At 52.1% G+C, this 25,418-nt stretch overlaps 5 protein-coding genes across 5 annotated transcripts; 2 read left to right on the top strand and 3 right to left on the bottom strand.

Moving 5' to 3' along the window:
- Positions 1-1,315: 1,315 nt before the first annotated feature.
- Positions 1,316-2,893, bottom strand: J7T54_005282 (putative transporter C1002.16c-like protein 8; the record flags this gene model as incomplete). Its single annotated transcript, XM_051506225.1, has 2 exons — positions 1,316-2,634; positions 2,686-2,893. 2 exons carry the CDS (start codon positions 2,891-2,893, stop codon positions 1,316-1,318), a joined length of 1,527 nt encoding a protein of 508 aa, XP_051362427.1.
- A 2,535-nt stretch (positions 2,894-5,428) lies between these two features.
- On the top strand, positions 5,429-5,941 carry J7T54_005281 (CefM protein; the record flags this gene model as incomplete). The annotated part of the gene is made up of 1 exon (XM_051506224.1): positions 5,429-5,941. The coding sequence occupies one exon, from the start codon at positions 5,429-5,431 to the stop codon at positions 5,939-5,941; it is 513 nt and encodes a 170-aa protein (XP_051362426.1).
- Positions 5,942-6,544: 603 nt separating this feature from the next.
- On the bottom strand, positions 6,545-7,804 carry J7T54_005280 (Isopenicillin N epimerase component-like protein; the record flags this gene model as incomplete). The annotated part of the gene is made up of 3 exons (XM_051506223.1): positions 6,545-7,002; positions 7,058-7,534; positions 7,699-7,804. 3 exons carry the CDS (start codon positions 7,802-7,804, stop codon positions 6,545-6,547), a joined length of 1,041 nt encoding a protein of 346 aa, XP_051362425.1.
- Positions 7,805-10,722: 2,918 nt separating this feature from the next.
- On the bottom strand, positions 10,723-11,733 carry J7T54_005279 (Isopenicillin N synthase; the record flags this gene model as incomplete). Its single annotated transcript, XM_051506222.1, has 1 exon — positions 10,723-11,733. The coding sequence occupies one exon, from the start codon at positions 11,731-11,733 to the stop codon at positions 10,723-10,725; it is 1,011 nt and encodes a 336-aa protein (XP_051362424.1).
- A 1,272-nt stretch (positions 11,734-13,005) lies between these two features.
- Positions 13,006-24,567, top strand: J7T54_005278 (N-(5-amino-5-carboxypentanoyl)-L-cysteinyl-D-valine synthase; the record flags this gene model as incomplete). The annotated part of the gene is made up of 5 exons (XM_051506220.1): positions 13,006-15,303; positions 15,448-15,577; positions 16,436-23,915; positions 24,369-24,459; positions 24,511-24,567. 5 exons carry the CDS (start codon positions 13,006-13,008, stop codon positions 24,565-24,567), a joined length of 10,056 nt encoding a protein of 3,351 aa, XP_051362423.1.
- Positions 24,568-25,418: the final 851 nt, after the last annotated feature.

Raw genomic sequence — 25,418 nt, 5'->3', positions numbered from 1 at the left:
CCACGGAGGCCGACTTCCGCTTACACAACCGAGACTACTGTCATCATCACGAACTCAACGAGCCTAGCTTCGGAAGCGACCTCTGAGTGGTTTCAGGCCAGCGAACATTCACCAATGGGTCAGTGGCACCGGGATCGGCAACTTGCAGTTTCTTTTCCAACTCCAGTCCAAGGTAGCCATGGCACCGTGTTTTTCCACACACCGCTTACGTGCAGATACTCGGTTGGATATTCGTACTAACGACGCACTGCGTGGCAAAAGGGAATGGGACTCTAACCGACGACTTGTTGCCTCAGCGTTGCTTCGTTTTGCAACAGAAACAGTCTCCTCTAGCTTTGGTGCTTCTGCAGGTCGAATCCTTTGCCTGCGAGCTCAAACCCCGCAAGCTGAACAGACTCGCAACAGACCAAACGAGATCAACAGGGCTGAACTGACATCCGTCAATGAAACCCAACAGAAGGCGCAGATTTTCCTCCTCACGTACTCAGCCACAGCAGGTCATTTCTCACTTACAGGTTCACTTTCTCGACATTGGCCCTTTGCTCCAGCATCAGGGGCACAGGTTCACAGCGCCTCGAAAAGGTCTAGCCAGAAGCAGACCCTTGCAACAAAGCACGGGCTCATGCCTTTTACAATGACAAATCTCACAACACAAAGTCCCATGTCGATTCTACCAATTACTCGAGGAGCAACCCAGCTGCTTTCGCGTTTCCGCACAAGGCGGTGACCGGTTCAAATGTTGGCGCCCCCACTGTCTACTGACGTAGTAGCACCCTCCCGTTATCGAGCCGTCAAGCAATGCATTATCCACTGAACTTGAGTCGCTGCTTCTCCTGGGTCTGCTGGGTCTGACTGTAGCTTGAAGGAGGAAAGGAGGCATCTTCTCCGACACGACACTATTTGGGTTCTCGGATTTTGTGCCGTTTGTGTCCAGCAAAAACGATGAGAATTCGTCTTCGACTGTTCCTTGGAAGATCACTGAATGTAAATTTGTTTTGAGGAGTCGCTGATCAAGTTGAACAATACCACCCTGCGTGGAGAGAAAGAAAGATGGGAAGATACTGTCCGACCCTGGCTACGAGCAGTTCATGGAGCAAGAGCACGAAGAGCACGAAAAGCACGAAGACAGTGTCGCATCCTTTCGGTGCGCGATTTGGAACCGTCTTCTGTCCACTAATGGGTTCACTTGCGCTGAATGGTCGAGTGTATCTAGTCAATAGCTCACTTGCTCGTCTAATCTTAATAATTTGATGTATCTGGCCAATGGAGATGGCTTAGGCTTCCCAAATGTGCAAGTCCTCGGGTCCTCGGCCGTCTATAGCGTGTACAAATACCTGGGGTTGTGCTCTCCCATTTCGTTAATCTCCTCCTCTGTCTTCCCCTCCATTCTCCAGTCCTCGAGGCCAGCAAGCTTGCGCTTGTTCTTGTTCCTCAGGTGGAAGTAAATCGTGGTATGAACGGCAATGGCGAAGACAAGCATGCCAATGGCGGCGCTGTAACCGGGGATGTATCGGGGGCTGTACTCGTCGGTGTAGAGGAATGGCGCAGGGACACCTGCGGCATTGCCGATGGTGATGAAGATGCCGCTGGCAAAGGCGCGCTTGCCGTACCGAGGCTGGTTGACAGTGATCCAGGCCATGCCTGAGCCAGAACAGGTCCAGAGGCCGGCCGAGACGAAGAAGCAGCCAACAAAGCTCATGGCTACGGACTGGTGCGCGAGAAGAAGGGCGTACCCGATGATCATGACGACTGCACCTCCTATGCAGAAGATCCCTCTCTGCTGGATGCGGTCGCTGTACATGGCAGCGGTGAGGTAGGTGCCAAAGCCCAGGATGTAGACCGGGATGGTGAGGGCGTTGATCTCAGCGTCGCCCCAGTCGTCCTGGCCCATGTCCCGGATGATGGTGGGCAAGAATACGCTAAAGCTGTAGAGCACCGAGTGGCTGCAGAACTGGGCGAAGGACAGGGCCCAAATCTTCCAATCCTTGATTCCGGCAATGACATCTTCCTTGTGCATGTGTTGGCCGGACGCTGTCTGCCCAATCTCCTGCTGACGCAGGAGGACGAGATTTTGACGGTCTTCAGCAGACAGAAAGCTTGCTGTCTCGGGGTCGTTGGGTAGAATCCAGAGAACAAGCGGCGCCGTCACGACGGTGGAAATGCCGTTGATGGTAATAATCCAGCGCCAGGCGCGCCATCCGGCCGTGCCCTCGCCGCCATTGTCCATCTGGCCGATGCCGTAGGCGACGAGGCCACCGACAGCACCAGAGATGGCCGAGATGGAGTAGAAGTAGGCATTGCGAAGAGAGATATGCCTCTTGGTGTAAAACGTGGTCAAGTATAGCATGATGCCAGGGAACAGACCTGCCTCGAACAGACCAAGCAGCAGGCGGCAGGCGATGAGAGCGCCGTAGCTGTCGACGAAGCCAGTGAACGTGGCGACAAGGCCCCAAAAAAAGATGAGGCCTGCCAGGTACCGCGCAGGCTTCATCCTCTTGATGATGAGGTTGGATGGCGTCTCGAATAGGCAGTAGGTGACAAAGAGAATCGAAACGGCGAGCTGAAACTGGTTGCTGCCCTTGGTCATGCCCAGGTCCTCCTCGATGCCGAAGAGACGCGCATTTCCGATACCGACTGTCAAGGGTCAGCTTCAGGTGAGAGACGGTGTAGGGGCTGCTGACTCACCTCGGTCCATGAAGTTCATGAGATAGATCCAGCAGCAGATGGGGATGATGCGCCGGTCAAGTTTCGTTATCAGGCGCTTCTCCGTCTCCTCGCCAACGAGACGAGGGGGTGGGGCATGCTCGACCGACGTGGACGCATCTTTGATCGAGCCTGTGGACGATTTCTCGGTGTGGACGGCGTCCACCATGGTATCGACTTCGGGGGCCATGGCTGCGGTTGGAAAATGAGAAGATGAACGGCGAGAGCAGAAGGTGTGAGCGTGCCGAGTCGGCCAGCTAGGATCGGCGGCCTGCGCAGCTTATATGTGGTCAACTGCCAGCAGCGCGCGCGTGAGTGTGGGCTTTCGGGCCAAAGGACAAAACCCCAGATTACCCCAGGACTCCAGGAGGGGGAAATGCCCTTATCTTACTGCCAAGGATTAAGCTTGTCTCGTCTCATTTGCCCAGGCCCGGCAGGATGACACAAATCAGGCCGCGTCTTGTGGTGATAGGTCCAATGAAGGCCCGGATCCGTCATGAGTGCTACTCTAAGGCCCGTGCGGAGTGTGAAGCAAGGGCTGCCGTTGGGCGGCTTGTGCCACGACTCACGAGTGTCTGGGTACCGTGTAAGCGTGTATGCGATGGACCCAGCTTATAGCCTATAAGCTATTGGGTCCTCGAGCCGATCGCTGCCTAGTCCAGGCAGCGGGCTGCGTAAGTGGAGCTACCTACCGCGACCGGAACCGAGCTCGGTAGATCGATGGCGCCAATGAGCGCAGAAAAATTACACACGCTACGTATCTCCTCTGCTATATAGGAGTCTTAGAGCGCAGTCTCTGGCCATCTTTGGCTTTCCATACGATTTGAGCTCAATGTATTATGTGAGCCGTAAGTAGACAGCAAGAGGTTCGGCAGTTCCAACGTCCAGCCCTGAGCTTAGATTCAAGGTTGATCTGTTGCTTGTTCAATTGGCTCAGAAGTCAGCTTCCATCCTTCTAGCCTCTATTGGGCGCTTCCCCGCGCTGAGTGCCTCCGCAGTGCCTCCGCACCAAAATACGTAGCCAGCGGGCCAAGTACCCAATTCGCCGAGTCAGGCTCCGCTAAGCCTTATCCAGGCAATGGTCCGGTGGAGTTTGCAGCCTGTATCTAGGCTGCAAGCCAGGCTCAACTTCCTCTGGTCCGATGGATGCGTACTTGTAGATCTAGCTGACTTGGCTACCCTATTAGAGAGAGAAGTCGAGCGCTCTTAAGCCTGTGTCTAGATGCCCTGCATGGTGGCGTCTTGGATAAATTGATACCCTCGATCAGCCACGCGGCTGGCACTTGGAGATTACATGCTTTCGTCCGAAGTGAATTGAGCGCGTCATGTCAGAGAGGAGACGATTGGGCGAGAATGGGATGTTCTTGGATTTGGCTTGTAACAAGCCAATGTGCCTCCATTGGTGCAAAAATATGCACAGAACCCCGAGCCCATCAGGGTGCCTCAGCCAGGGGGAAAAGCCATGGTTTGCCATTTACCCTGTAACGGCCTACAGACAAAGAGTTACTAAAGGTTAATCCTTACGGATGGAGGATTCGTAAATAACTCGAATTCGAACTATAAAGGCTGTGAAATCGGTGGCAAACCATCAGTTAAGCGGTTCCACCACTCCAGACGAGAGTGAAACCAATAGCGTGGACATTCAGTCACATCAGTCCGCAGCCAGGCGCGTTATGACGCCCAGATGTGTTTTCTCCATCCATTTGCCCGATATTGCCTTTTCCCAGCCGGTCTTGGAATCAGCCATAGATCCATTAGCCTCCACTGGCTACCTTGCTCTTTGACTGGCACTTCTTCTGGATATCCACTGTAGAGTCGCCATTTGTCCTACAGGTCTAGTTGGTATCGATGATTCGTCCGAACAGATTCACCGTACCGTAGAAACAGGAGCGGCACTGGAATTAGGGCCAGAGCAATGAATCCGAGGGTCGAGTTTCCCCAGCCGAGACCCAAAGTACGATATAGGGGCGGCCCGGCCAGAGGGAGGAAGGCGCCTAGGATAGATCGCAGAACTGCCAAGGCAGCCAATGCAGACGCGGCATACAGGGTGTATGCATCCACGAGGTACGTTTGAACCGACATCTGGGATATGATTTAGTTAAAATGAATACCACAGCCCAAAAAAAATAAAAAAGTAGCAAATACCAAGGATAGGTTAAGGCCCACGCCCAAAAGAGAGGTGGCACATATAGGAACTATCCAGTGGACCTGGTAGAGGACAGTCCAGCCATACATGAACAAGCAGGCTGGTATGCAAAGCGCCGCTGGTACCATGAGTGGAAGACGATACTCCGGCTTGGGATCTTTGCCTTGGCTCATTCTCGAGAGGACTCGATCGGAAGCGAAGCCGAAGATCATGTTTCCAATGAGGAGACCAACAGCTATGCCAAGGTATGCGAGACCGATCTCGCCGATAGAGAAGTCGTACATGTCGCCAAAAACGGTGGGTATTGTGACAAAAAGGAGGAACTGGTATGAGTAAACGACTGCAATGAAGATTGAAAACAGGAGTACGATGGGTGAGCGGAACAGAAGAATGAACGGACGTCGTATACACCGGAGGATACGCTCTCGTTGGCCAAGACCGTCGCTGAGGCTTGATTTCAAGGAATTGTTCCCAGTCTGGCGTCTGAGCCGGTCCACCTTCCGCTGAAGTATCACAGGAGGATACGTCTCCGGTACGACGATAAAGAAGAGCAGTGTGGTAGCTGCACCCTGCCCGGCAATGATTGTCAGTCACAGCAGGACGTCGCGGGCTGTGGGCGGTGTGCTCTTGAACGCTGGGGCCACGTACCACAATCGCAACTATCCAGAACACCCATCGCCAGCCCTTCAGCTCGGTTACGGTGCCTCCAAGCACAGGTCCAATCGCTGGACCCATCAGAGGTCCAAAAGTCCACGCAGCCATGGCTCGGCCGCGCTCTTCTTGAACAAAGAGGTCGCCCACCGTCGCACCCCCGACTGTCAATACTGCCGACGCCTCCATTCCCGCCAACAACCTGAAGATAATCAGGGTCCCGAGGTTCGGGCTCGCCGCGCAGCCCACGGTGAACAAGGTGAACAGAACATTTGTGACATGGTAAGGGATGAGACGGCCATGGAGTTCGGACATGGGTGCAACAAGAAGTGGTCCAAGGGCCAGTCCAACGTTATACACGCTTACAATCAAAGGGCCGAGTATTTCACTGTCCTGATCGAATTCAAGCACAGCCTTGCTCACTCCTGGCGCAGCAATTGACGAGCCAAGGGCACTAAGGGCGTAATTAATAAATGGCATATGGAACGTAACGATGGGCCTGAAACATACACAATAAAGCTCATGGCCGCGAGGACAAGCACAATGAGCCATTTCCTTGACGCTGGCCAGTTGACCGCCATTGTGGGATCATTTGGACCTTCGAAATCGACCAAGACGTCCGTTTGCTGGGTTGTGTCTCGCAAGTCAATGTCCCCCAGGCCGAGAGTCTCGCGGTCTCGGGGCATTGTGCTTTTGATGAAGGGAATGACTTGAGATTTCCACGTAAGTTGCCGGTGAGGTGAGCAGAAAGCGGTAGAGGGGACGAAGGCTTGCGGGCTTTGGTTAACAGTACGACCAGGCACGTCATTAGCACACTAAAAATCTTTCACTGTACTATCCGCTCTGGGAAGGTAAATGAGCTGGCAATATGCACGGTTTGATGCATACAGGCATTTATCGCCTTGTATCGGGCAGCAATTGACCGGAAATGACAGGAATCGACACTACACTATGAGCTATCTTCGGCACAGTCATTCAGACTTGTTGCTTGATGCGGTCATCTTCTGCCTTGGAAGGCCTTGAATATCTTTTAATAATATACTTCTATAGCTTAGCTCGAGACTCTGAGATTGCAGCCCAATCTGATCTCGTGAACAACGTGTACTTGGGTGACCCCGGACGCAGCCAAAAGATCTGATCACGCTCTCCTTGTGGAACCTGGGACCCCAGAGTATCAGGATCGACGCCTTCAAGCTTGAGCGGCTCCTTCTTCTGCTTATAATTGTCCGTAACCATGGCTCCCACTGCTTCTCGGAGCCTGAGAAAAACTGGAACAGCGTAAGGAGGTAGCTCCGATCGCAGTCGTGCCGTTAGCCTCGTCCAGTCAATCAGCTCGGGATGGACGGAGTCTTTGAGTATAATGGCAGCGCAGCCAGCTTTGCCATCGTGTCCTGGGATTCTTACGCCGTACACATTCGACTCTGCAATGTCAGGGTCCGAGTTCAAGATTTGCGACACCTCTGTTGTCGACACATTCTCCCCCTTCCAGCGATATGTGTCTCCTTGAAAAATCTGTCAGCTCCAAAAGTCAAAGGCAGGAAGCAATTTGACACATACCAAGTCGGTCAAGGAAATACCAGTGACCATTGTCATCGCGACGCAGGGAATCCCCTGTCCTGAAGAACACGTCTCCCCGCTTCAAGACGTTGTGCACCAGCTTCTTCGCAGTCGCGTCTTCAGCCTGCCGGTAGCCAGACCACGCCGACTTGGACGACAGTTGGACTAGGATCTCTCCACCTTGATCGTACGGCAGCCTCTTGGCAAGTCCAGTCCTTGGACACCGACGGATGTCTCCTGTTTCGGCATCAGTTTCCACTGCAACGTAGGAATCGCGGCCTCTCCTCCTCAAGAGCCAACCGTGGTGGCCCACAGCTCCAAGCCCGAAGCCACCACCACGATAGTGATTGAAGAGTGCCAAGGGGCCTTCCGTGCTGGCATAGAACTCGCCAATGGCAGACACGCCAAATCGCTCCTGGTAGTAGAACAGACGCGTTAAAATCCGGTACTCGTCTCGATCAGATCTGAGAATGTTACCTGGAATTTTTCCCACAAGTCGGGACTAAGCCCATTCCCCCACACCAACCGTACTTTGTGCTTCCGATCTTTGGGCAACACAGGGGCCGACAGGAGATAGCGTATCAGCTCGCCAAATAGTAGATGTTAGACAATCTGAGGCGCTTTGTCAAGGGAAGACCTACCATAGACAAATATTGTTGCGTTGCTCTCGATGATATCGTCCCAGAAGCCTTTCAGTGAGAATTTGGGGGCGATGGCAATGGAGATGCCACTCATCAAATCGTTCATTGCAGCAAGACCTCCTGTCCCATGGTAGAGTGGTATACAGTAATAAGTTCGATCACCACCGAGTCCTGGGGCTTGTCCAAAAGTCTTTGGAAACAGCGAGGCAGAGGGATAGTTACGTGCAGACGTAAGTGGGAAGGCTTTGGGTAAGCCAGTCGTTCCACTTGTGCAACTTAGATGAATGATCAAGAAACATATGGGCAAGCTTGGGGCTTACCTTGTGTACATGAGGGCTAGTGGGTGTATCTGTGGGTCCCCCAACCAGTCTACTCGCGGTGTCTGCGTCGACGTTTCGGCAATGCTGTTTGTGACACTTCCTGCAAGCTCCAAACTCACGACGCCCATGTCTTTCAACTGTTGCTCGGTGTCGTGTATTCTGCCCGTGCAACCTGAATCAGAGCTGTGCAATAGAAGACGACAGTCAGACAAGCGGACACAATGAATTAAGGCGTCAGAAGCCAAGTTGTAGTTGATCAACGCCGGAGCGGCCCCTATGGACAAAAGGCCCATCCACATAAGGGGTAACTCTGGCGAATTGATCATGTAGATTGCAACGTACTCCGAGGGCTTGACCTGCAGTCCCTTGAAGTAATTGCCGTACTGGCAAACCCGCTCGTAGGCCTGCATCCATGTGTACTCGACCTCGCGAGACCAAATGCAAGGTGCTTCTTGCAGCCTCTGCGCGGCATCAGCAAAAAGAAAGAAGCCAGAGGCCTTATTCCGACGTACTGAGCCCTCCATTAGATGAGTCGTGATCAAACATTTCGATCAGGATCGCTTACTTGCGTCGGAAAGATTTTTTTCGGCCTTTCGTACTCGGTACAGCTGGTTCAAGTCCTTTGAGAGATGCAACTTGGCATCGGCGTATGCTGCTCCTGCAGTAATGCCAGCGACTGCCAGGAGCGCTTGGCTCACTGGCCGTTTGTGAGTCTATGTCGTCGCATCCGGGAAGTTGCAGACTGAAAGCAAAGCTGCACGTACCTAAGGGGCCATCCATTACAGATGTTGTCGAGCTGTCGACCTTTTGCTGAAAACTGTGATCGAGCGATTTGGCGTGCGAGACGCATTTCCAAGACCGCAAGCTCAAAGGCAAGTCAGGATCAAGCTTGGGACTTCACGAGGGTGCCAAGTCACACGTAACGGAATCCAGCACACCACGGTGGGTTGCACCACTAGCCCTGTCGATCAAGTCACAAGCCGTGTTCCTGCCCGGCATATGCCGCCGGCCAATATATTTATGCCGGTGAATCCTCCGCTGACATGCATGAACGAGACGGCACACGTACCTCTAGCTGCATGGTGGCGGGGTCCATGTCACCTTCCTTGTCCGGGTATCTGCGCGATGACTTCGTACTGTGGCATTCAATTCCATATTGTTTCGCTCGCTTGGAAAGGAGGATACCTACATACATCAGAGGGGCAGCATCATTCCCCCTTTCGGAACTGCGTATCTTAGAACTTGTAGGATTAGCGCCAGGCGTGTATGTCCCAACATACATGCATGTACGGATGCGAGGAGTTGGATGTCTGCAAGGGTCAGAAGTTCATTGTGCCAGGCCGCTTTCTATTGGTGCTTCTGGAGAACCAGTAAACCATGGTACTTTAGATTCTCAGATTGATACTATGGGGCCACGCTCACCCCAAGCCGACGCCCTGCCGAGGAATCATGCATCCATTGGCCTCGCTTGAAAGCGAACGAATCCTACAACCTTACCTATCGATGACTTCAGTGGCCAATGTGTCAATAAAATCATCTCACACGAGTATTCTGGAACATCTCCAGCTGTCACTTTGCGATGCCCTTCTCAAGAAGAATCCCGGCGTCGTTGTCTCACTGGCTTTCGGCGTGACGGAAAGTATCGTGGTATAGTGGGGTCCGGTATTTATCATTTCCTCGTGGGGTTAGGTTTTCTATTGAAGCTTGCGCATGGTTTCGACCCGCTATATGCACCCGGCAATATTTTCAGCAAGTTTGCCGCAGGAGCGAGTCTAGCGGGAGAATAGCCAGGGGCTACCGAGGGGAGTGAGGAGGTTCTTCGCGCATAGCTCGGGTAGAGAGAAACTTAAGAGATGTGTAACGGGAGTGATGAACTTGCAGGATTGCTAAAAGGTAAAAGGTGACTAGAGATATGCATTGGACTGTTGTTTTGAAATAGTACACTGGTGGAATTACGCCTCTAGACCCAGTGCTACGTATGAGTTTTCCAGGCTGCCCTTGTGGCTCCCTAACACTTCCGTCACTGCCCTTCGACGTCTCGGCTAAGGGAAGCATCAGTCGGACGATCGTCTGATGATTCGGACGACCTAGCGCAGAGATTCCAAAATCTAGACTAGGCTTCCGCGGTCCACCCCTGTAGGCTGCAATCTGCAATGCAGCATCATGATGATCCCTGTCGACGGATCGTCGGAACTTTAGCGACGGGCCGTCATCGGGTTCAAGTTCTAAATTTCAATATGATCCAATAATTCAAAGCTGCCGCAGGAGGGGTAAGTTGGCATGACCCACTGCATGTATCTGTAGTCTCGGACTCGGGCCCGGCATTACATGTGAATATTCTTGTCACTTTTGAACTCGGGGCCTAGGAGCTTCTCCTGCAGCACGGCACTTCTTGCAGGGTCTTGGCAAGTCGGCGACTTCCTTTACCCCACGTATTGCTTGCTAGGTTCGGACCTAGCCTAGTAAAAGCTAGCTCGTACTCTGGAGAATTGTGGGATGGAGAAAATCTTGTCGCGCTCAAGATCGGGCATTGCAGAACGTGCAGAACGGGTACAATCTGATTTGGCACGCGTCTAATAATTCGGTTGTGGCTTTTGAAAGAAGTACTGACCTGTGCCTTTGTGTTGAAACTAATAATAGTACGATTCGACAGGCCGAACGGAGTGTTGCTGCCCTAGTGTCGCCTCGTTCCTGGCATTCTCGTCTAGGTCTGTCCATTCTTCTTAATCAACCCAATCAGCCCCCCTTGCAGGTACGCTCCGTAGGAGATGCTCTCGTTACACATGCCTTGCTCCTCGGAAGCCTCGTCCTTGTCGGCGGCTTTCCAAGGCTGCACAGTGTCATCCCAACCCAAATTCACGAAGAAAGGCAAGGACTGTCGCTCTGCATTCTGCCACTTGACGCGATGGACGGGTGCAGGATAATGATCATTAGTGATGTGGGCCATGTAGCCACCACAGTTGACCAGAAACCCAGTGTCATCCGGCTCAATGTCAAGCCAGCCCTGAGCGGTCTTGACCTGCAGGTTCTGCACATCCGACTGGTACAAAACGGTGATGAGCGACACATCCTTGTGCCACTCGAAGCTAAGCTTCGTGCCGTCGTCGGCCGTTTTGATTGCCGGTGCGGGGTAGTTCTCCAGGTAGGGGTAGCGGATGAGAACGACAGACGACAGAGTCGTGTCTCGCTGGAAGTGCTGGACGAAAAAGTTCTCCTCCTTGCCCAATGCCAATGCATACCCTCGAAGGAGCGCCTCGGAAACGCGGAAAACGTCCCAGTAGTACTTCTCGGCAAAGGACCGAAATCCAGGGTGCCTCTCCTCAGATGGCCAAACGTTGACCTCGTGCATTGGCGTCTTGTTTTTGATGCGTGGGTGATCAGGCCCGAATGAAGGGTTGAGGTAGCAAAGTGACTCCACAGCCTTCTTTCCCGGGATAGGGAGAGAGTATCCTGCGCGGACCTGGGACTCATTCTTCTCGTTATAAGCCCGTATGGCCAGCTGCCACTTCTCCTCATCGCTAATGGTCTGGTGAAATTTGGCAGTCTCGCGAGAGAGCCATGGAAGGTCAACACCGTGGTTGACAGCGTAGAAGAAGCCGGTGTCGCGCGTGGCTGCGTCGATAGCTCGCGCTACCTGGGCTTTTTTTTTGCCATCATCACCAAACAGAGGCGATATGTCAATTCGAGGAACGTTGGCAGTGGGGAGAGAACCCATTTCGAAACTGGTTTAATGGAAAGAGTCGAATCTGCAAAAGCTCCTGGCAGTTCTGTGTCTGGCGCCTTTGCTTTAAGCGTGAGTAGATTCACGGGTCGGAGAGGACTTGTGACTTCTTTATCCACCAACACAATGGTTCATGTTGATACGACCCCTCAGTAGCTTCCAGATCCAAGTGTACCCTATCACTCGTTCACTCGCTCACGGATTCCCAGACCCAGAAATAAAAAATGACGTTGCATTCATGCTGGTTCATGGTGTGCACGCACACGCCCCTTCTCAAGTTGCTTGCATCCATCGTGCGCAGGTGCCTCATCTTGCCTCCAACAAGAAGCCGCGAAGGCACCAAAAGCCGCTAATGCATGAATCGACTTCTAGAATTAGGCCAGTGCTGACAGAGAACACACGCATGATGTTCAGTGGCCCAGGACGGCGCATCTTGATTGGAATAGACGGATACGTAGATCAAGAGTCTAGGCACAGTCTATCTGTCAAGACCTTCTCTTAGCCATGGGTAGGAAAATGTGGCTTGCGGCGCCAAGAAAACGACATCAGTTAGGGTAAAAAGATAACACCTGCCAAAAGCAGTGTTGTCTGCGGCTTCAGTGACTGGAATTAGCTGCAACGGGCTCTCCGTACATGCGTGTTGACTTTGATTGCAGACAGCAGACAGCAGGATCGACTTGGGCCCCGCGTGATCCATCAAGTTGTTTGTGATCCTCGCGAATAGGATTCAAGCATCGTCCACGAGTGGTTGCTCTCTCCAAACGACATGGCGCGGCTCGGATCCGGCCATGGTCAAATGAGAAGGCCCAGTCACTTCAGTGGATACGTGGTTCGGAAGGACCTTGATCCATATATAGATGAATGTGGTACAGGCAAGCTTCCGGATATAACGACCAGAGAACCAACGGAGCACTTTACAATATCATCAGTATCCTTGTTTGGAATCATGGCCGTTCCAACACAAACAGGTGGCGAGGTGTCCTTGCCCAAGTGAGGAATTCGCACTCATATTATAAGTCTGTGCAGCAACTAATTGTCTTTAGGACGCACAAACTCCAAAGTTCTATTGCCATTAAAGTACTTGCAAAGAACTCCAACGGAGTTTGTGAAGACTCGCATTATCCCCAGCCTGATTCCCAGCCATTGAACATGACACCTGAATGTTGGGTCATGGCTGGAACGCCAGAGATCTGGGCCGAAGTAGCTCAAGAGATCTATGAAAGATGCGACTTGAGTGGCCTGAGTAGGGACCCCACACGCTACCAAATGGCTTCAAAGGGGGAAAATACCAATCACGGCAACTACGAACAGAGAAAAGCTATATTCTCAAAGGCTTCGCTTGCCAGTCTGAAGCAAGTCTGCTCAGTCAGGGCGTTGACGCCAGAGGCTCTGATCCTCTTTGGTGCTCATCAAACCTTGAAGGGTCTCGGAGGTGGCTCTACCACTGTCTCTGCTTCTTTGTTTCCCCAATGCAACGAGAGCTCGTGGCAATATGCCTGGACTGCCCTCACCTCCATGGTGGATCACACTACCCGGAACATCCAGACAGTGGATGCAGCCTTGGTAAAAAACGCGACTCCTTTCCCACGGTTCTCGTGCGACGGTCCTGACATGGAGCTTGTGGAGGCAGAGCGTCTCGTGAAGTCGGGCCTCCTTGACATTGTTGTCGTCTTTGAATATGGCAGAGAGAACGCACTGCTGCCCCATTTTCCACTCATTCTTGGAGTCAACATCAAGGACCAAGCCTGGGAGCTTACAATCGGATATGACCATTCTCTATTTGACGCAATAGTCATTGAAAGTATTCTGAGTGCGTTCCACACAGTCTTGATGGCTACGACCATGCCATCGCAACTTGTCAAGAATATTGAGCTCCTGTCTTGTGAACAAGAGGCTCGTTTGACTGAATGGAACAATACCGATGGCAAGTATCCATCTCAGAAACGGCTCAATCATCTTTTTGAAGACATTGCAACACAGCAAGGGGACAAAGTTGCGCTCATCTACGGCGAAAAGCGAATCACGTATGACGCTCTGAATGTGCGCGCCAACGGCCTCGCTCAGCAGATCTCTTCTCTCAGCGTCCTGCCCGAGCAACTTATTGTTTTGTTCCTCGAAAAAAGCGACATGATGATCGCAACCATCCTGGGAGTGTGGAAATCTGGCGCAGCCCACGTGCCTGTTGACCCTGCCTACCCGGATGAGCGTGTCCGCTTCGTGCTCAACGATACGCAGGCTCGGGTCATCGTTGCAAGTCGGCGTTATACCAAGCGGCTGAGGGAAAATGTTGTCGAGGACAGGGAAATTCGCATCTACGTCATCGAGGATTTACTGGCAGCCGTTGACCAAACAACAAGGACGTCCGCAGGCTGCACCAACATTGCACCCCCCACTCCCCTCACAAGCAAACAGTTGGCGTATGTCACCTATACTTCTGGCACCACCGGGCTCCCAAAAGGTATATACAAGGAGCACACCAGTGTTGTCAATAGCATCACGGATCTGGCGGGTCGATATGGCATTGCCGGAGCTAACGATGAAGTTGTCTTGCTCTTCTCCGCCTACGTCTTTGAGCCCTTTGTGCGACAAATGTTGATGGCACTGACTACGGGTAACACACTCGCTATCATCAGCGACGAGGAAAAATTCGACCCAGACACTCTGCTTCCATTCATCAAAAGCAACCATGTCACTTACCTCAACGGGACGGCGTCGGTGCTGTTGGAGTACGACTTCTCGTCATGTGCATCGCTGAAGCGCATTGTCTTGGTCGGCGAAACACTCACCGATGCGCGTTATCAGGCGCTCAGACAGCGATTCCGAGGCTGTATACTCAGCGAATATGGATTCACCGAGTCGGCTTTCGTCACCGCGTTGAAATCATTTGATTTTAATTCTCAAAGAACAGACATGAGCCTGGGGCGACCTGTGCGGAACGTCAAGTGCTACATTCTCGGCCCAAGCCTGAAAAAGGTGCCAATTGGAGTACCAGGAGAACTATACGTGGGCGGCCTGGGCATTTCACGTGGCTACATGAATCGCCCAGAGCTCACAAGACAGAAGTTCCTGCTCAATCCCTTTCAGACGGCTCAAGAAAAGGGCATGGGCGTCAATGGCCTGATGTACAAGACCGGGGACTTGGCACGCTGGCTCTCCAACGGTGAAGTTGAGTATCTAGGCCGCGCCGACTTTCAGATCAAACTTCGCGGGATTCGGATCGAGCCTGGGGAGATCGAATCGAACATTGCGACGTATCCCGGTGTCCGGGCCAGTGTCGTCGTGTCAAAGAAGCTGCTTAGCCAAGGAAAAGAAACCAGCCAGGATCACTTGGTCGGATATTATGTCTGCGAGCAGGATCCAGTGTCAGAAGCCGATCTGATTTTCTTTTTGGAAACCAAACTTCCACGGTACATGATCCCTACGCGATTGGTTATGCTACAAACCATTCCCGTCACTGTCAACGGCAAGGCTGATCTGCGTGCGTTGCCTGCGGTCGAAGTCGAGGCAGGCTCAAACGGCTCGTCAGAAGAGCACCTCGACGAGCTCGAGGCACGCTTGGCCCAGGTATGGAGTGAAACACTACGAGTGGACCTGTCTTCCATTCGCTCGGACTCGAGCTTTTTCCGCCTTGGGGGACATAGTATCACATGCATTCAATTGATCGCGAGAGTGAGGCGACAACTGAAACGCCCGATCACTCTCGAACAGGTCTTTCGGACAAAGACGCTTGCGAACATGGCAAAGCTCTTGCGTACTCAGAAACGAGACTCGCAATCAGTGTCCAACGGAGCCAAGAGCCAGCCGCACACGAACGGTGTCAACGGGGCTGCAGACAAGGGTACATCAAGAGGGATCGTCCACTGTCGTCAGTACGCTGCCAATAGTTTACAGCAAGGCTTTGTATACCACTCCCTCAAGCTGGGGAAGACCGATGCATACATCATGCACTCTATTCTCCACTATGGGATCACCTTGGATGCTGACAGATACCGAGATGCCTGGCGAGCAGTGCAGAGACGGAATCCAGCGTTGAGAGTTCACTTTACCTGGAAAGACGCCGTTCTACAACTGATCGAGCCCAGCCTTGGCTTGGATTGGCGTATCGTTGATTTGAGTAGCCAAAGAGGTGACGAGAGCAACCGAGCCCTTCTCCATCGCCTGCAACAATCGGATCTCGACGAGTCTTACCAGCTAGATAAAGGACCTCTATTCCGTGTCTACCAAGTCTGCTTGCCGGATGGAAAGCAGACGTTCATTCTCAGTTGTCATCATGCAATAATGGACGGTTGGAGCTTGCCGCTTCTTTTCGATCAGGTGCACGAGGCATACCTCAACAACAATACTGATCAAGGGTGCTCATCCAAAGAGAATACGGCTTATATCCGATGCCAGAAGTACCTCGAAGAGCACAGAGATGATCATCTGGAGTTTTGGCAAACTCAGATTGGCATGATCGAGGAGCGCTGCGATATGAATTCTCTCCTGAACGAAGCCAGCCGTTACAAAGTGCCGCTGGCAGATTACGACGAAATTTCGGAACAGAGGCAGCAGTCCGTTGAGCTTCCTTGGGGAGACACAAAGAACAGTAGCACCAAGCAAGAGCTTGACAATCATGGGATCACTCTTCATACCCTCCTCCAACTTGTTTGGCATTTAGTTCTACATTCCTATGGAGGAGGTACTCATACCATTACAGGAACGACATCTTCTGGGCGCCATTTGCCAGTGGAGGGCATCGAAGATGCTATTGGACTTTTCATCAACACACTACCCTTGATCGTCGACCATGGCTACATTGGCAGTCAGAACATGACTGTTCTTGAAGCCCTGGTCTATGTCCAAGAAAAAGCCAACGAGATGAATCTCCGCAGCAACGCTGAGCTTGGGCGTTTGCTGAAGGCTGATTTGAAGCATGGTTTGTTTGACTCACTCTTCGTGCTTGAGAACTACCCCAATCTGGACACGGACCGGGAAATCCACCGCCAACAATTGCGGTATACGATTGAGGGCGGGTTGGAAAAGCTCAGCTACCCACTTGCAGCGATTGCCAGGGAGGTTGCCAATGACAGCTGCTCCTTCACCTTGTGCTATGCTGGCGAACTGTTCTCCGACGAGAGCGTCCATACACTCTTGCAGACGGTTCGGGACGTATTTGAATGTGTGTCAAAGAACCTCCACATGGATGTGGGCAGCTTTGAGTTTCTATCAGACAAGGAACGAACCAAACTCGACCAATGGAATGCCACGGAGTGCGAGTATCCAAACGCAACGTTGCATGCTTTGTTCGAAGTCGAAGCCCAACGAAAACCAGACAAGGTGGCCGTTGTGTACGAAGACCAGCGGTTGACATACCGAGAGCTGAATAGTCGCGCAAACTCATTGGCGTATGAACTTCTCCAGAGGGTACCTGTCCAACCAAATAAAATCATTGCCCTGGTCATGCAAAAGAGCGAGCACATGATCACCAATATCTTGGCAATCTGGAAGACAGGCGGTGCCTACGTGCCGATTGACCCTGCCTACCCGGACGATCGTATCCAATACATCCTGCAAGACACGGGAGCTCTGGCAGTCATCACTGACGTCCAGTATGTGGAGCGCATGCGTCGAGTAGCGCGACATGATGTTCTGGTGCTGGAGTCTGATTTTGGTTCCCGCCTCGAACAAGCTGCCCTTCATCCAGCTATAGCAAGCAGCCCTGCAGATTTGGCATACATCATGTACACTTCTGGGACCACCGGGAGGCCGAAAGGTGTCATGGTGGAGCATCATGGTGTTGTGAATTTGTGTGCCTCGCTCAGCAAGATATTTGGCTTACAAGATACCGACGACGAAGTCATCCTGTCATTCTCCAATTACGTCTTTGATCACTTCGTTGAGCAGATGACGGATGCATTGCTCAACGGCCAGACCCTCGTGGTGCTCAATGACGATATGAGAGGCGACAAGGAAAGGTTATACAGGTATATTGAAACTAACCGCGTCACTTACCTCTCTGGCACGCCATCGGTCATATCCATGTACGAGTTCGACAGATTTGCATCATACTTGAGACGCATCGACTGTGTTGGCGAGGCATTCAGTGAGCCAGTCTTTGAGAAAATTCGCAGCACGTTCTCGGGACTCATCATCAACGGCTACGGGCCGACCGAGGTGTCTATCACAACAAATAAGCGGCTTTATCCGTTCCCAGAGCGACGTACCGACAAGAGTATTGGGCAACAGATTGCGAATAGTACCAGCTACGTTGTTGATGGTCAGATGAAACGTGTCCCCATCGGTGCTGTGGGTGAGCTCTACCTCGGCGGCGACGGAGTTGCTCGGGGCTATCACAACCGGTCCGATCTAACAGCGGAGAGGTTTCCAATGAACCCTTTCCAGAATGAGATCGAGAAAGCTCAATGTCGCAATGGACGTCTGTATAAGACCGGGGACTTGGTCCGATGGATCGGCGAAGGCGAAATTGAGTATCTGGGACGCAATGACTTCCAGGTCAAGATCCGAGGTCAGCGTATCGAGCTCGGGGAAATTGAGGCAGTACTCTCATCCTATCCCGAGGTCGACCAATCTGTAGTTCTAGCAAAGAGCAGCGAAACAGATGGCCAGAATCAGCTCCTTGGTTACTTTGTATCTGCTGGGTCATTATCCACTCGAGCAATCCGTCGATTCATGCTTGGGCGACTTCCGGACTACATGGTTCCCGCCAAACTCGTGAGGATCGACAAGGTTCCGGTCACAGTAAGCGGAAAGCTTGACTCTAAGGCTCTCCCAGTACCGAAAGAGGCAGACCAGGATGAGATAATTGCGCCCCGTACCGAAATCGAGCAGATATTGGCCAATATCTGGTCTGAGCTCCTGGAAATACCCCTAGCAACCATTGGCATATACAGCGATTTTTTCGGGCTAGGCGGCGACAGCCTCAAGAGCACCAGGTTCTCCTTTGCTGCGACCACGGCGCTGGGTGTCTCAGTCACTGTGCGTGACTTATTCAGCCATCCGACCATTGAGGCAATGTCAAACTGGGTTGTTCGAGGCTCGGATGGCCACAGTGACGTTGCAAGCCTGCAAGGCCATGCTCTCAACAATCTTCCCATCTCACCGGCTCAGGAACGGCTCATTTTTCTTCACGAGTTCAATACGGATGGCCGTGCTCAGAACGGAGCGTACAACGTTCCCTTCCATCTCCGCCTCCGAGACGACGTTGTCACTGACGCCTTCCAGCAGGCAATTCATGACGTGGTTGCGAGACATGAAGCACTCAGAACATTATTTAAGTGCTCCAACTCTCAATACCGCCAAGAAATTATTGATCAAAATACGGCCAAATATCGTCTAAAGATGGAAACCTTGACCGACCTCTCGCCGTCTGAGATGGAAGTCCAAATGGCTCTGTTCGACACGCACAGCTTCAGCATCGGCAGTGAGCTCCCCATCCGCGTGCAATTCTACCAGCCATCAAACGCGGGTGGAAGCTTGCCGACATTCCTTAGCATTCTGTTCCACCATCTGGCGTTCGATTCTTGGTCTTGGGACATATTCGAGAGAGATCTTCAAGTCCTATACTCCGCTCGGTGCGGGAGTCCAAGCCCCAGCAGCCTGCCGATCCTACGTGTTCAATACAAGGAGTATGCTGTGGAGCATCAGAAAATACTCACTTTTGATAAACGGTGTTCTCTCGAGAGCTATTGGCTCCAAAAGCTAGCCGACCTTGAGCCTCTGCGGCTTGTGACGGATCGTCCTCGTCCCTCTCAGTTCGACTTCTCCGGGAGTGATGTCCGGATCAATGTCGAACAAGAAACAGTCATCAAGTTGAGAGAGCTCGCAAAACGTGAGGGCACAACGCTGTATACGGTGGTATTGTCGGCCTTCATGTTGCTTGTCAACGTCTACACCAACCAACAGGACATTACCATCGGAATACCAATGTCCCATCGCATGCACCCCGACTTCGGATCTTCAATTGGGTTTTTTGTTAATCTACTCCCTCTACGCGTGCAAGTAGCGCAAAAGAACTTCTGTCAACTTGTCAGAGATGTACGGAAAGCGCTTCTGGATTCCCATGTCCATCAAGATCTTCCTTTCCAAGAAATCACTAAGCTTCTTGAGCATCGGCACGACCCAAGTCGCCACCCTCTCGTCCAGCTGGTCTTCAACTGGGAGGCTGCCGCGGAGAGAGGTGGACCCGAAGACAGTTTAATGACTGAATACTGTCCCTCCAATCCTCTTCCCTCTGCGGCCAAATTTGACCTGAACGTGTCCGTCAAAGAAACCAAAGGTTTGCTGAATGTCAACTTCAACTACCCTACGGCTTTGTTCGACGCAGATACTATCGAAGGATTTATTGGGACATTCATTCACATTCTCAAGGAAGTTGCCTTCATGGATGCTGAAAGTCGACTGGACAGGCTGCCTGCTTTCGAGCCGACGTTCCACATGAACGGACATCTGGGGGGCAACATGGTCGAAAACCAGTCTGGGTGCTCTTCACTTGTGGAGCTATTCGAACTTCAAGTCGAGCTTCGTCCAGATGACATAGCAGTCGTGAGCAGTGCCGGCATCTTCACCTATGCCGAGGTGAATAGGAGAGCGAACCAGCTCGCACGGTTGATCACTTCCTCCTATGTACTCAAGAGAGACGATCGAATAGCTCTTCTCATGGGCAAGGACATCGACATGGTCATCTCGATTCTGGCTGTTTGGAAATCTGGTGCTGCATACATCCCTCTGGATCCAAGCTATCCGCCACAACGAATTGCTCTTATTCTCCAGGAGTCAAATCCACGGGCCCTTCTGACGAAAACGGACAATTATTTTGAGCTTCAAACACCGTGCAAAGTCCCAGTTCTTGTTATTGACGAAGCGGGGATCCAGGAGAGACTCAAGGAGATTTCTGAGAACTATTCTTCAGTATCTCTGCGCAGGCCTTCGGACATGGCCTACATTATCTTTACCTCGGGGACGACTGGGAAGCCAAAGGGTGTCATTGTCGAGCACGGGAGCGTCATTCAATTCCGCAATGCTCTTCTTGAACGATATTTTTCCGGCAATACAGGGTCACAAGCGGTTCTGTTCCTTTCCAACTACGTCTTTGACTTCTCCCTTGAGCAATTGTCGCTGTCTATACTTAGCGGCAACAAGCTGGTCATTCCGCCCGAGGAGGGCGTAACGCATGAAGCGTTCTACGAGCTTGCCACGGAGCAACAGCTGTCCTACGTGAGTGGAACTCCATCAGTGCTGCAGCAGATCTGTCTTTCGCGACTTCCACATCTCCGAATGATTACCTCCGCAGGCGAGGAGCTCCAGCGCAACCAATACGATACCATGCGCGCTCAGTTCAAGGGTATCATCAACAACGCTTATGGCATCACGGAAACGACGGTGTACAACATTGTCACCACTTTCAATGACACGGAGCCGTTCACAAAGGCGCTTTGTGATTCACTGCCGGGGACTGAGCTTTTTGTGCTCAATGACCGTCTCCAGGAACTTCCAGCTGATGCTGTTGGTGAACTCCACATTGGAGGGCAGTGTCTTGCACGCGGTTACCTTAATCAAGACACTCTCACAAATGACCGGTTCATTCATCATCCATTCAAGCGCCTCCCAGAGAGCAGTGGCATGCGACAAGAGAGGCTGTACAAGACGGGAGACTTGGTACGGAAACGTCGTTCGGGCTTTCTCGAATATTTGGGAAGACGTGACCAGCAAGTGAAGTTGCGCGGTTTTCGGATCGAGCTTTCCGAAATCAGGGAGAGTGTTCTTTCCATCCCCCAAGTCAAGGACTCGGCTGTAATTGCCCTCTACGATGAAACCGAGTCGAGTTCCCGCGTTGCGAAGGGTCTCGCCTGCTACTACACCGTCGAGAACGACAAGGACCTGTCATCTTTGGAGATACACACAGCGCTCCTATCGAGGCTTCCATCATTCATGGTTCCAGGGCAATTACATCAGGTCCAGGGGTCACTTCCGGTGACAGTAAATGGCAAGATAGACGTGTCTCGTCTGGCCCAGACAAGGAAACCACAGAGCATCAAGTCAACCACCGCACCACGGAATGACCTTGAGAAAACCCTCTGTCAGCTTTGGGCTTCACTTTTGAACATCAGCCACTGTGGAATTGACGACGATCTTTTTGCATTGGGCGGGGACAGCATCTCATCCCTTCGGCTTGTCGGAGATGTGCACAGCACGCTCGGTCGCAAAATCACCGTCAAGGACATTTTCCTCCACAGGACGGTTCGCGCCTTGAGCGAAAATGTTCTCTCAGCTCAGCCTGCAGCCGAACTCAACGGTTATTACACGAACAAGCCAAGCCGCAGCGCTACAGGCGACGCCCCTCTGACACCTATCCAGCGATGGTTCCAGAGAAAGGATTTACAGCATCCTGAGTTTTGGAATCACTGTTTCACTATAAGGACACCTATTCTCTCTGTGGATCAATTGCAAAACGCGTTGAAGCTGCTTCAAGATCGACATGATGTTCTTCGAATGCGGCTGAAACCAGAGGATGGAAACAACGTGCAGAGCTTCCCACCCGACTGTCAGGAGCCCGATATCTCTGTTCTTGATGCCTCAAGTTTTGAAAGCACAGAGGCTTTGAGCGAGGTACTGGGAAAAATAAACTCACGCCTTGATCTTTACGAGGGACCATTATACGCGATGGCTTACATCCCCGGTCTCGAGGACGGTTCAGCGCGTATTTGGTGCGCTTTTCACCATCTCATCATGGACACAGTGAGCTGGAACATAATCTGCACCGACCTGGAAGCATTGTATCATGGGAAAGGCCTAGGTCTGAAAGGTGGCAATGTTCAGGAGTGGGCACTAGCACTTGCCGAGTACAACATGACCCTTGCTGAAAAAGCGTACTGGAACATGGCTCGGAGGAAAATGACGGAAGGTTTCAAAAAGCTTCCTCAATTTTCTCAGTCTCGATTCCAGCGGGCATGGAAGATGACGAGTCGGGACACAGCCTCCCTCACGCGACTTGCTTCGGTCCTCGACACCTCTATGCACGATATTCTACTGGTGGCAGTCAGCCGCGGCTTGCAGGACACGACACAGCATTCACCAGGTTTTATCGCAATTGAATCGCACGGCCGTGAGGAGATTTTCGGGGCATCTTTGGACGTGAGTCGGGCAGTTGGCTGGTTCACCAGCATGTACCCCTTCGAAATTCCGGTGGTAGATGATCTGGTCCAGGGCATCATCGACGTCAAGACCCGTGCTTCACAGGTACCCCGCAATGGCATTGCTTATGGGCCTATCTTCGGCTATGATCAAGATTCTCTTCCACTGGTCTCCTTCAATTATCTAGGTCGCTTGGGCAAGCGAAAGATGAATGCCAGCGAGTGGATGTTGGTCCACGAAGAGGGATATCCTCAAGGGCTTTGCACCAGCCCCGCCGACGCAAACAAAAGTGGCTCAATGATTGACTTGACTTTTTCTATTCAGAACGACCAGCTGACAGCCGAGGTTGACTGTGGTTGGGGTCAGGAGGCTTTGAAGCAGCTCACACTTTCGATCCAACAGACATTGACTGAGCTGACTACGACCAGCCCTCAGGACCCTGCGGCTGCTGTCAGACCACAGAACACCCATCATTCTGGATACACTCCCTATTTCATCTTTGAGGGCGAGTCCAGGTCCGGGCGGCCTCTTTTCCTTCTACCGCCAGGCGAGGGGGGCGCAGAAAGCTATTTCCGCAACGTTATTCAAAGTTTGCCAGAGCGAAACATGGTGGCTTTTAACAACTATTATCGCGAGCACAAAGACCTCGACACGATTGAGCAGCTCGCTGAGTACTATCTCTCACTTATAAGAGACGTTCAACCCGAAGGTCCTTACGACATCCTGGGATGGAGCTTTGGTGGTATCATCGGGCTCGAAGTGGCAGCTCGGTTGATCGATGGAGGGGAGAGCATACGCATGCTTGGCCTAATTGACCCATTCTTTGATATCACTTCGGCCACAAAGGCCATCGACCACAAGGGCACCATTCTGGACCCGATCTACGATGTTTACCAGCCGCCAACAAATGCGTTCCAGGCCGTCGAAGAGCGCGCAGAGCACATTGTCCTTTTCAAGGCTACCACATATGATGAGAAGCACCAGTCTGCCCCCGAGCGACAGCTTTTCAAGTGGTACGCAGCTAGTCCAGCAAACAATCTGGACAAGTACGTTCAAATGAGCCGCGTGCAAATGGTGCGGATGGGCGGAACACACTTTTCATGGGTTTGGAAGGAGGACGATGTGGAATCAATTTGTTCCAGGCTGAGATACTGAACACTCTTCCTTAGGTACAATCCGATATCCGCAAACTCGTCGTTGAGGGTGATTTTCTTTTGTTTTTGTTTTTTCTATGCTTGGACGTAGTTTCGGGGCGCCATATGCGCGAATACGGTCAACCATCACGTATCAGGTAGTGTATTTAGTGAGCCAGGGGGAATTTTGATTCCTATTTGTCTTTTCTGATATACCTGATATGTCTATGAGGCGACTCTTACATCTCTCTCCCTGGCACATGCCGCATCCACGTTAATTATTTGCTGAGTTGCGCAGTGGACTACACCTCCAATAAATGGGAGGGCCCTCACATGGAGTGGTCTGACTATCCAATCGGGGCATAGCTTTTGGAACAACTCGACTGCTTCTCTGTCTCTCTTCGTCACCAAACTGTGGAAGAATCAGTCCTCCATTGACGAAGTGGAAACTATCATAGTTCGTTGCCGGGACATCGTACGCCCACGATCCGAGACAACCAGGTTCTAGCTCGTTGAAGATATGAATCGCAAAGCGCCTGCCTTTGGCGTCAGTGGACTGCTCTAGTATGGCCTTGTTCTCTTCAAATACCTTCCACCACGCCCTTGGAGTGCCTGCATACGGTCTTGAGAGGACGACCACGCCTGGTCGGATACAGTTGACCTCGGCGTCAATGTGCACGTCTGTCGCATCTATATCTGCCTTACCGGGCATCCAGATAATATATCGACTCCGGGCAAGCGATGGAACTCGACTTCGACGTCTTATCGTCATACGCCAGGGTTTCGATTGTCGTTCAGGATGTTGCTTTCAGTTGCTAGCAGCGTTCCCTAGCCGTCAACCACAATCCCACCCCCTTCAGGACAGGCCTTGTCCCACTCTCTTCAAGACAGATTTTGAAGTCGAGCCTCGTCACCGGAGACGGACATGTGTCCCCTGCAATAACGTTCTCGGCAAATTCAACATTCTCTCCTGAATCTCCTTCTCGCTCAACTGCGGTCAATCGAGCTCAGCGAGCGCGAACCCCGCATCCTTTTCTTGTTTCATAAACCCCCACTCGGTGTGACCGAAGTTGAGGGAAAATTTGGTTTGTGACTTTTGCTTAGCTTGGCTCACGTGTTGGAGCTCCCGCACGTAGATCGGCTCGGTGTCTCGAACCCAGAGGTTTTTTGTGGTTATGGGAATAACGGTGACATTGCCCAGGCTGCCAGAGTGATCGTCGTTTACCCGGACCACCGCAGCGTGCGCCTCAGCTGTATCTTCCGGGCGAGTGTATAGCCGGACAGGCTCAAAGCTAGATATGGCGGCAGCCAGGCGACTAATGTCTTGGCAGGCGGTTTCGTGGTACTTGGCCAATGCTTGACTTGGCCGGAAATCCCAGTATCGTGCTGATATGACGGCAAAAATTGCCGGTGTAA

Source organism: Emericellopsis cladophorae, assembly GCF_022114955.1.
Source record: "Emericellopsis cladophorae strain MUM 19.33 chromosome Unknown NODE_20_length_315653_cov_120_781897, whole genome shotgun sequence".
In the NCBI taxonomy this organism is placed as follows: Eukaryota; Fungi; Ascomycota; class Sordariomycetes; order Hypocreales; family Bionectriaceae; genus Emericellopsis; species Emericellopsis cladophorae.
The sequence above is the reverse complement of the archived record's forward strand: the minus strand, read 5'-3'. Positions and strand labels throughout refer to the sequence as shown.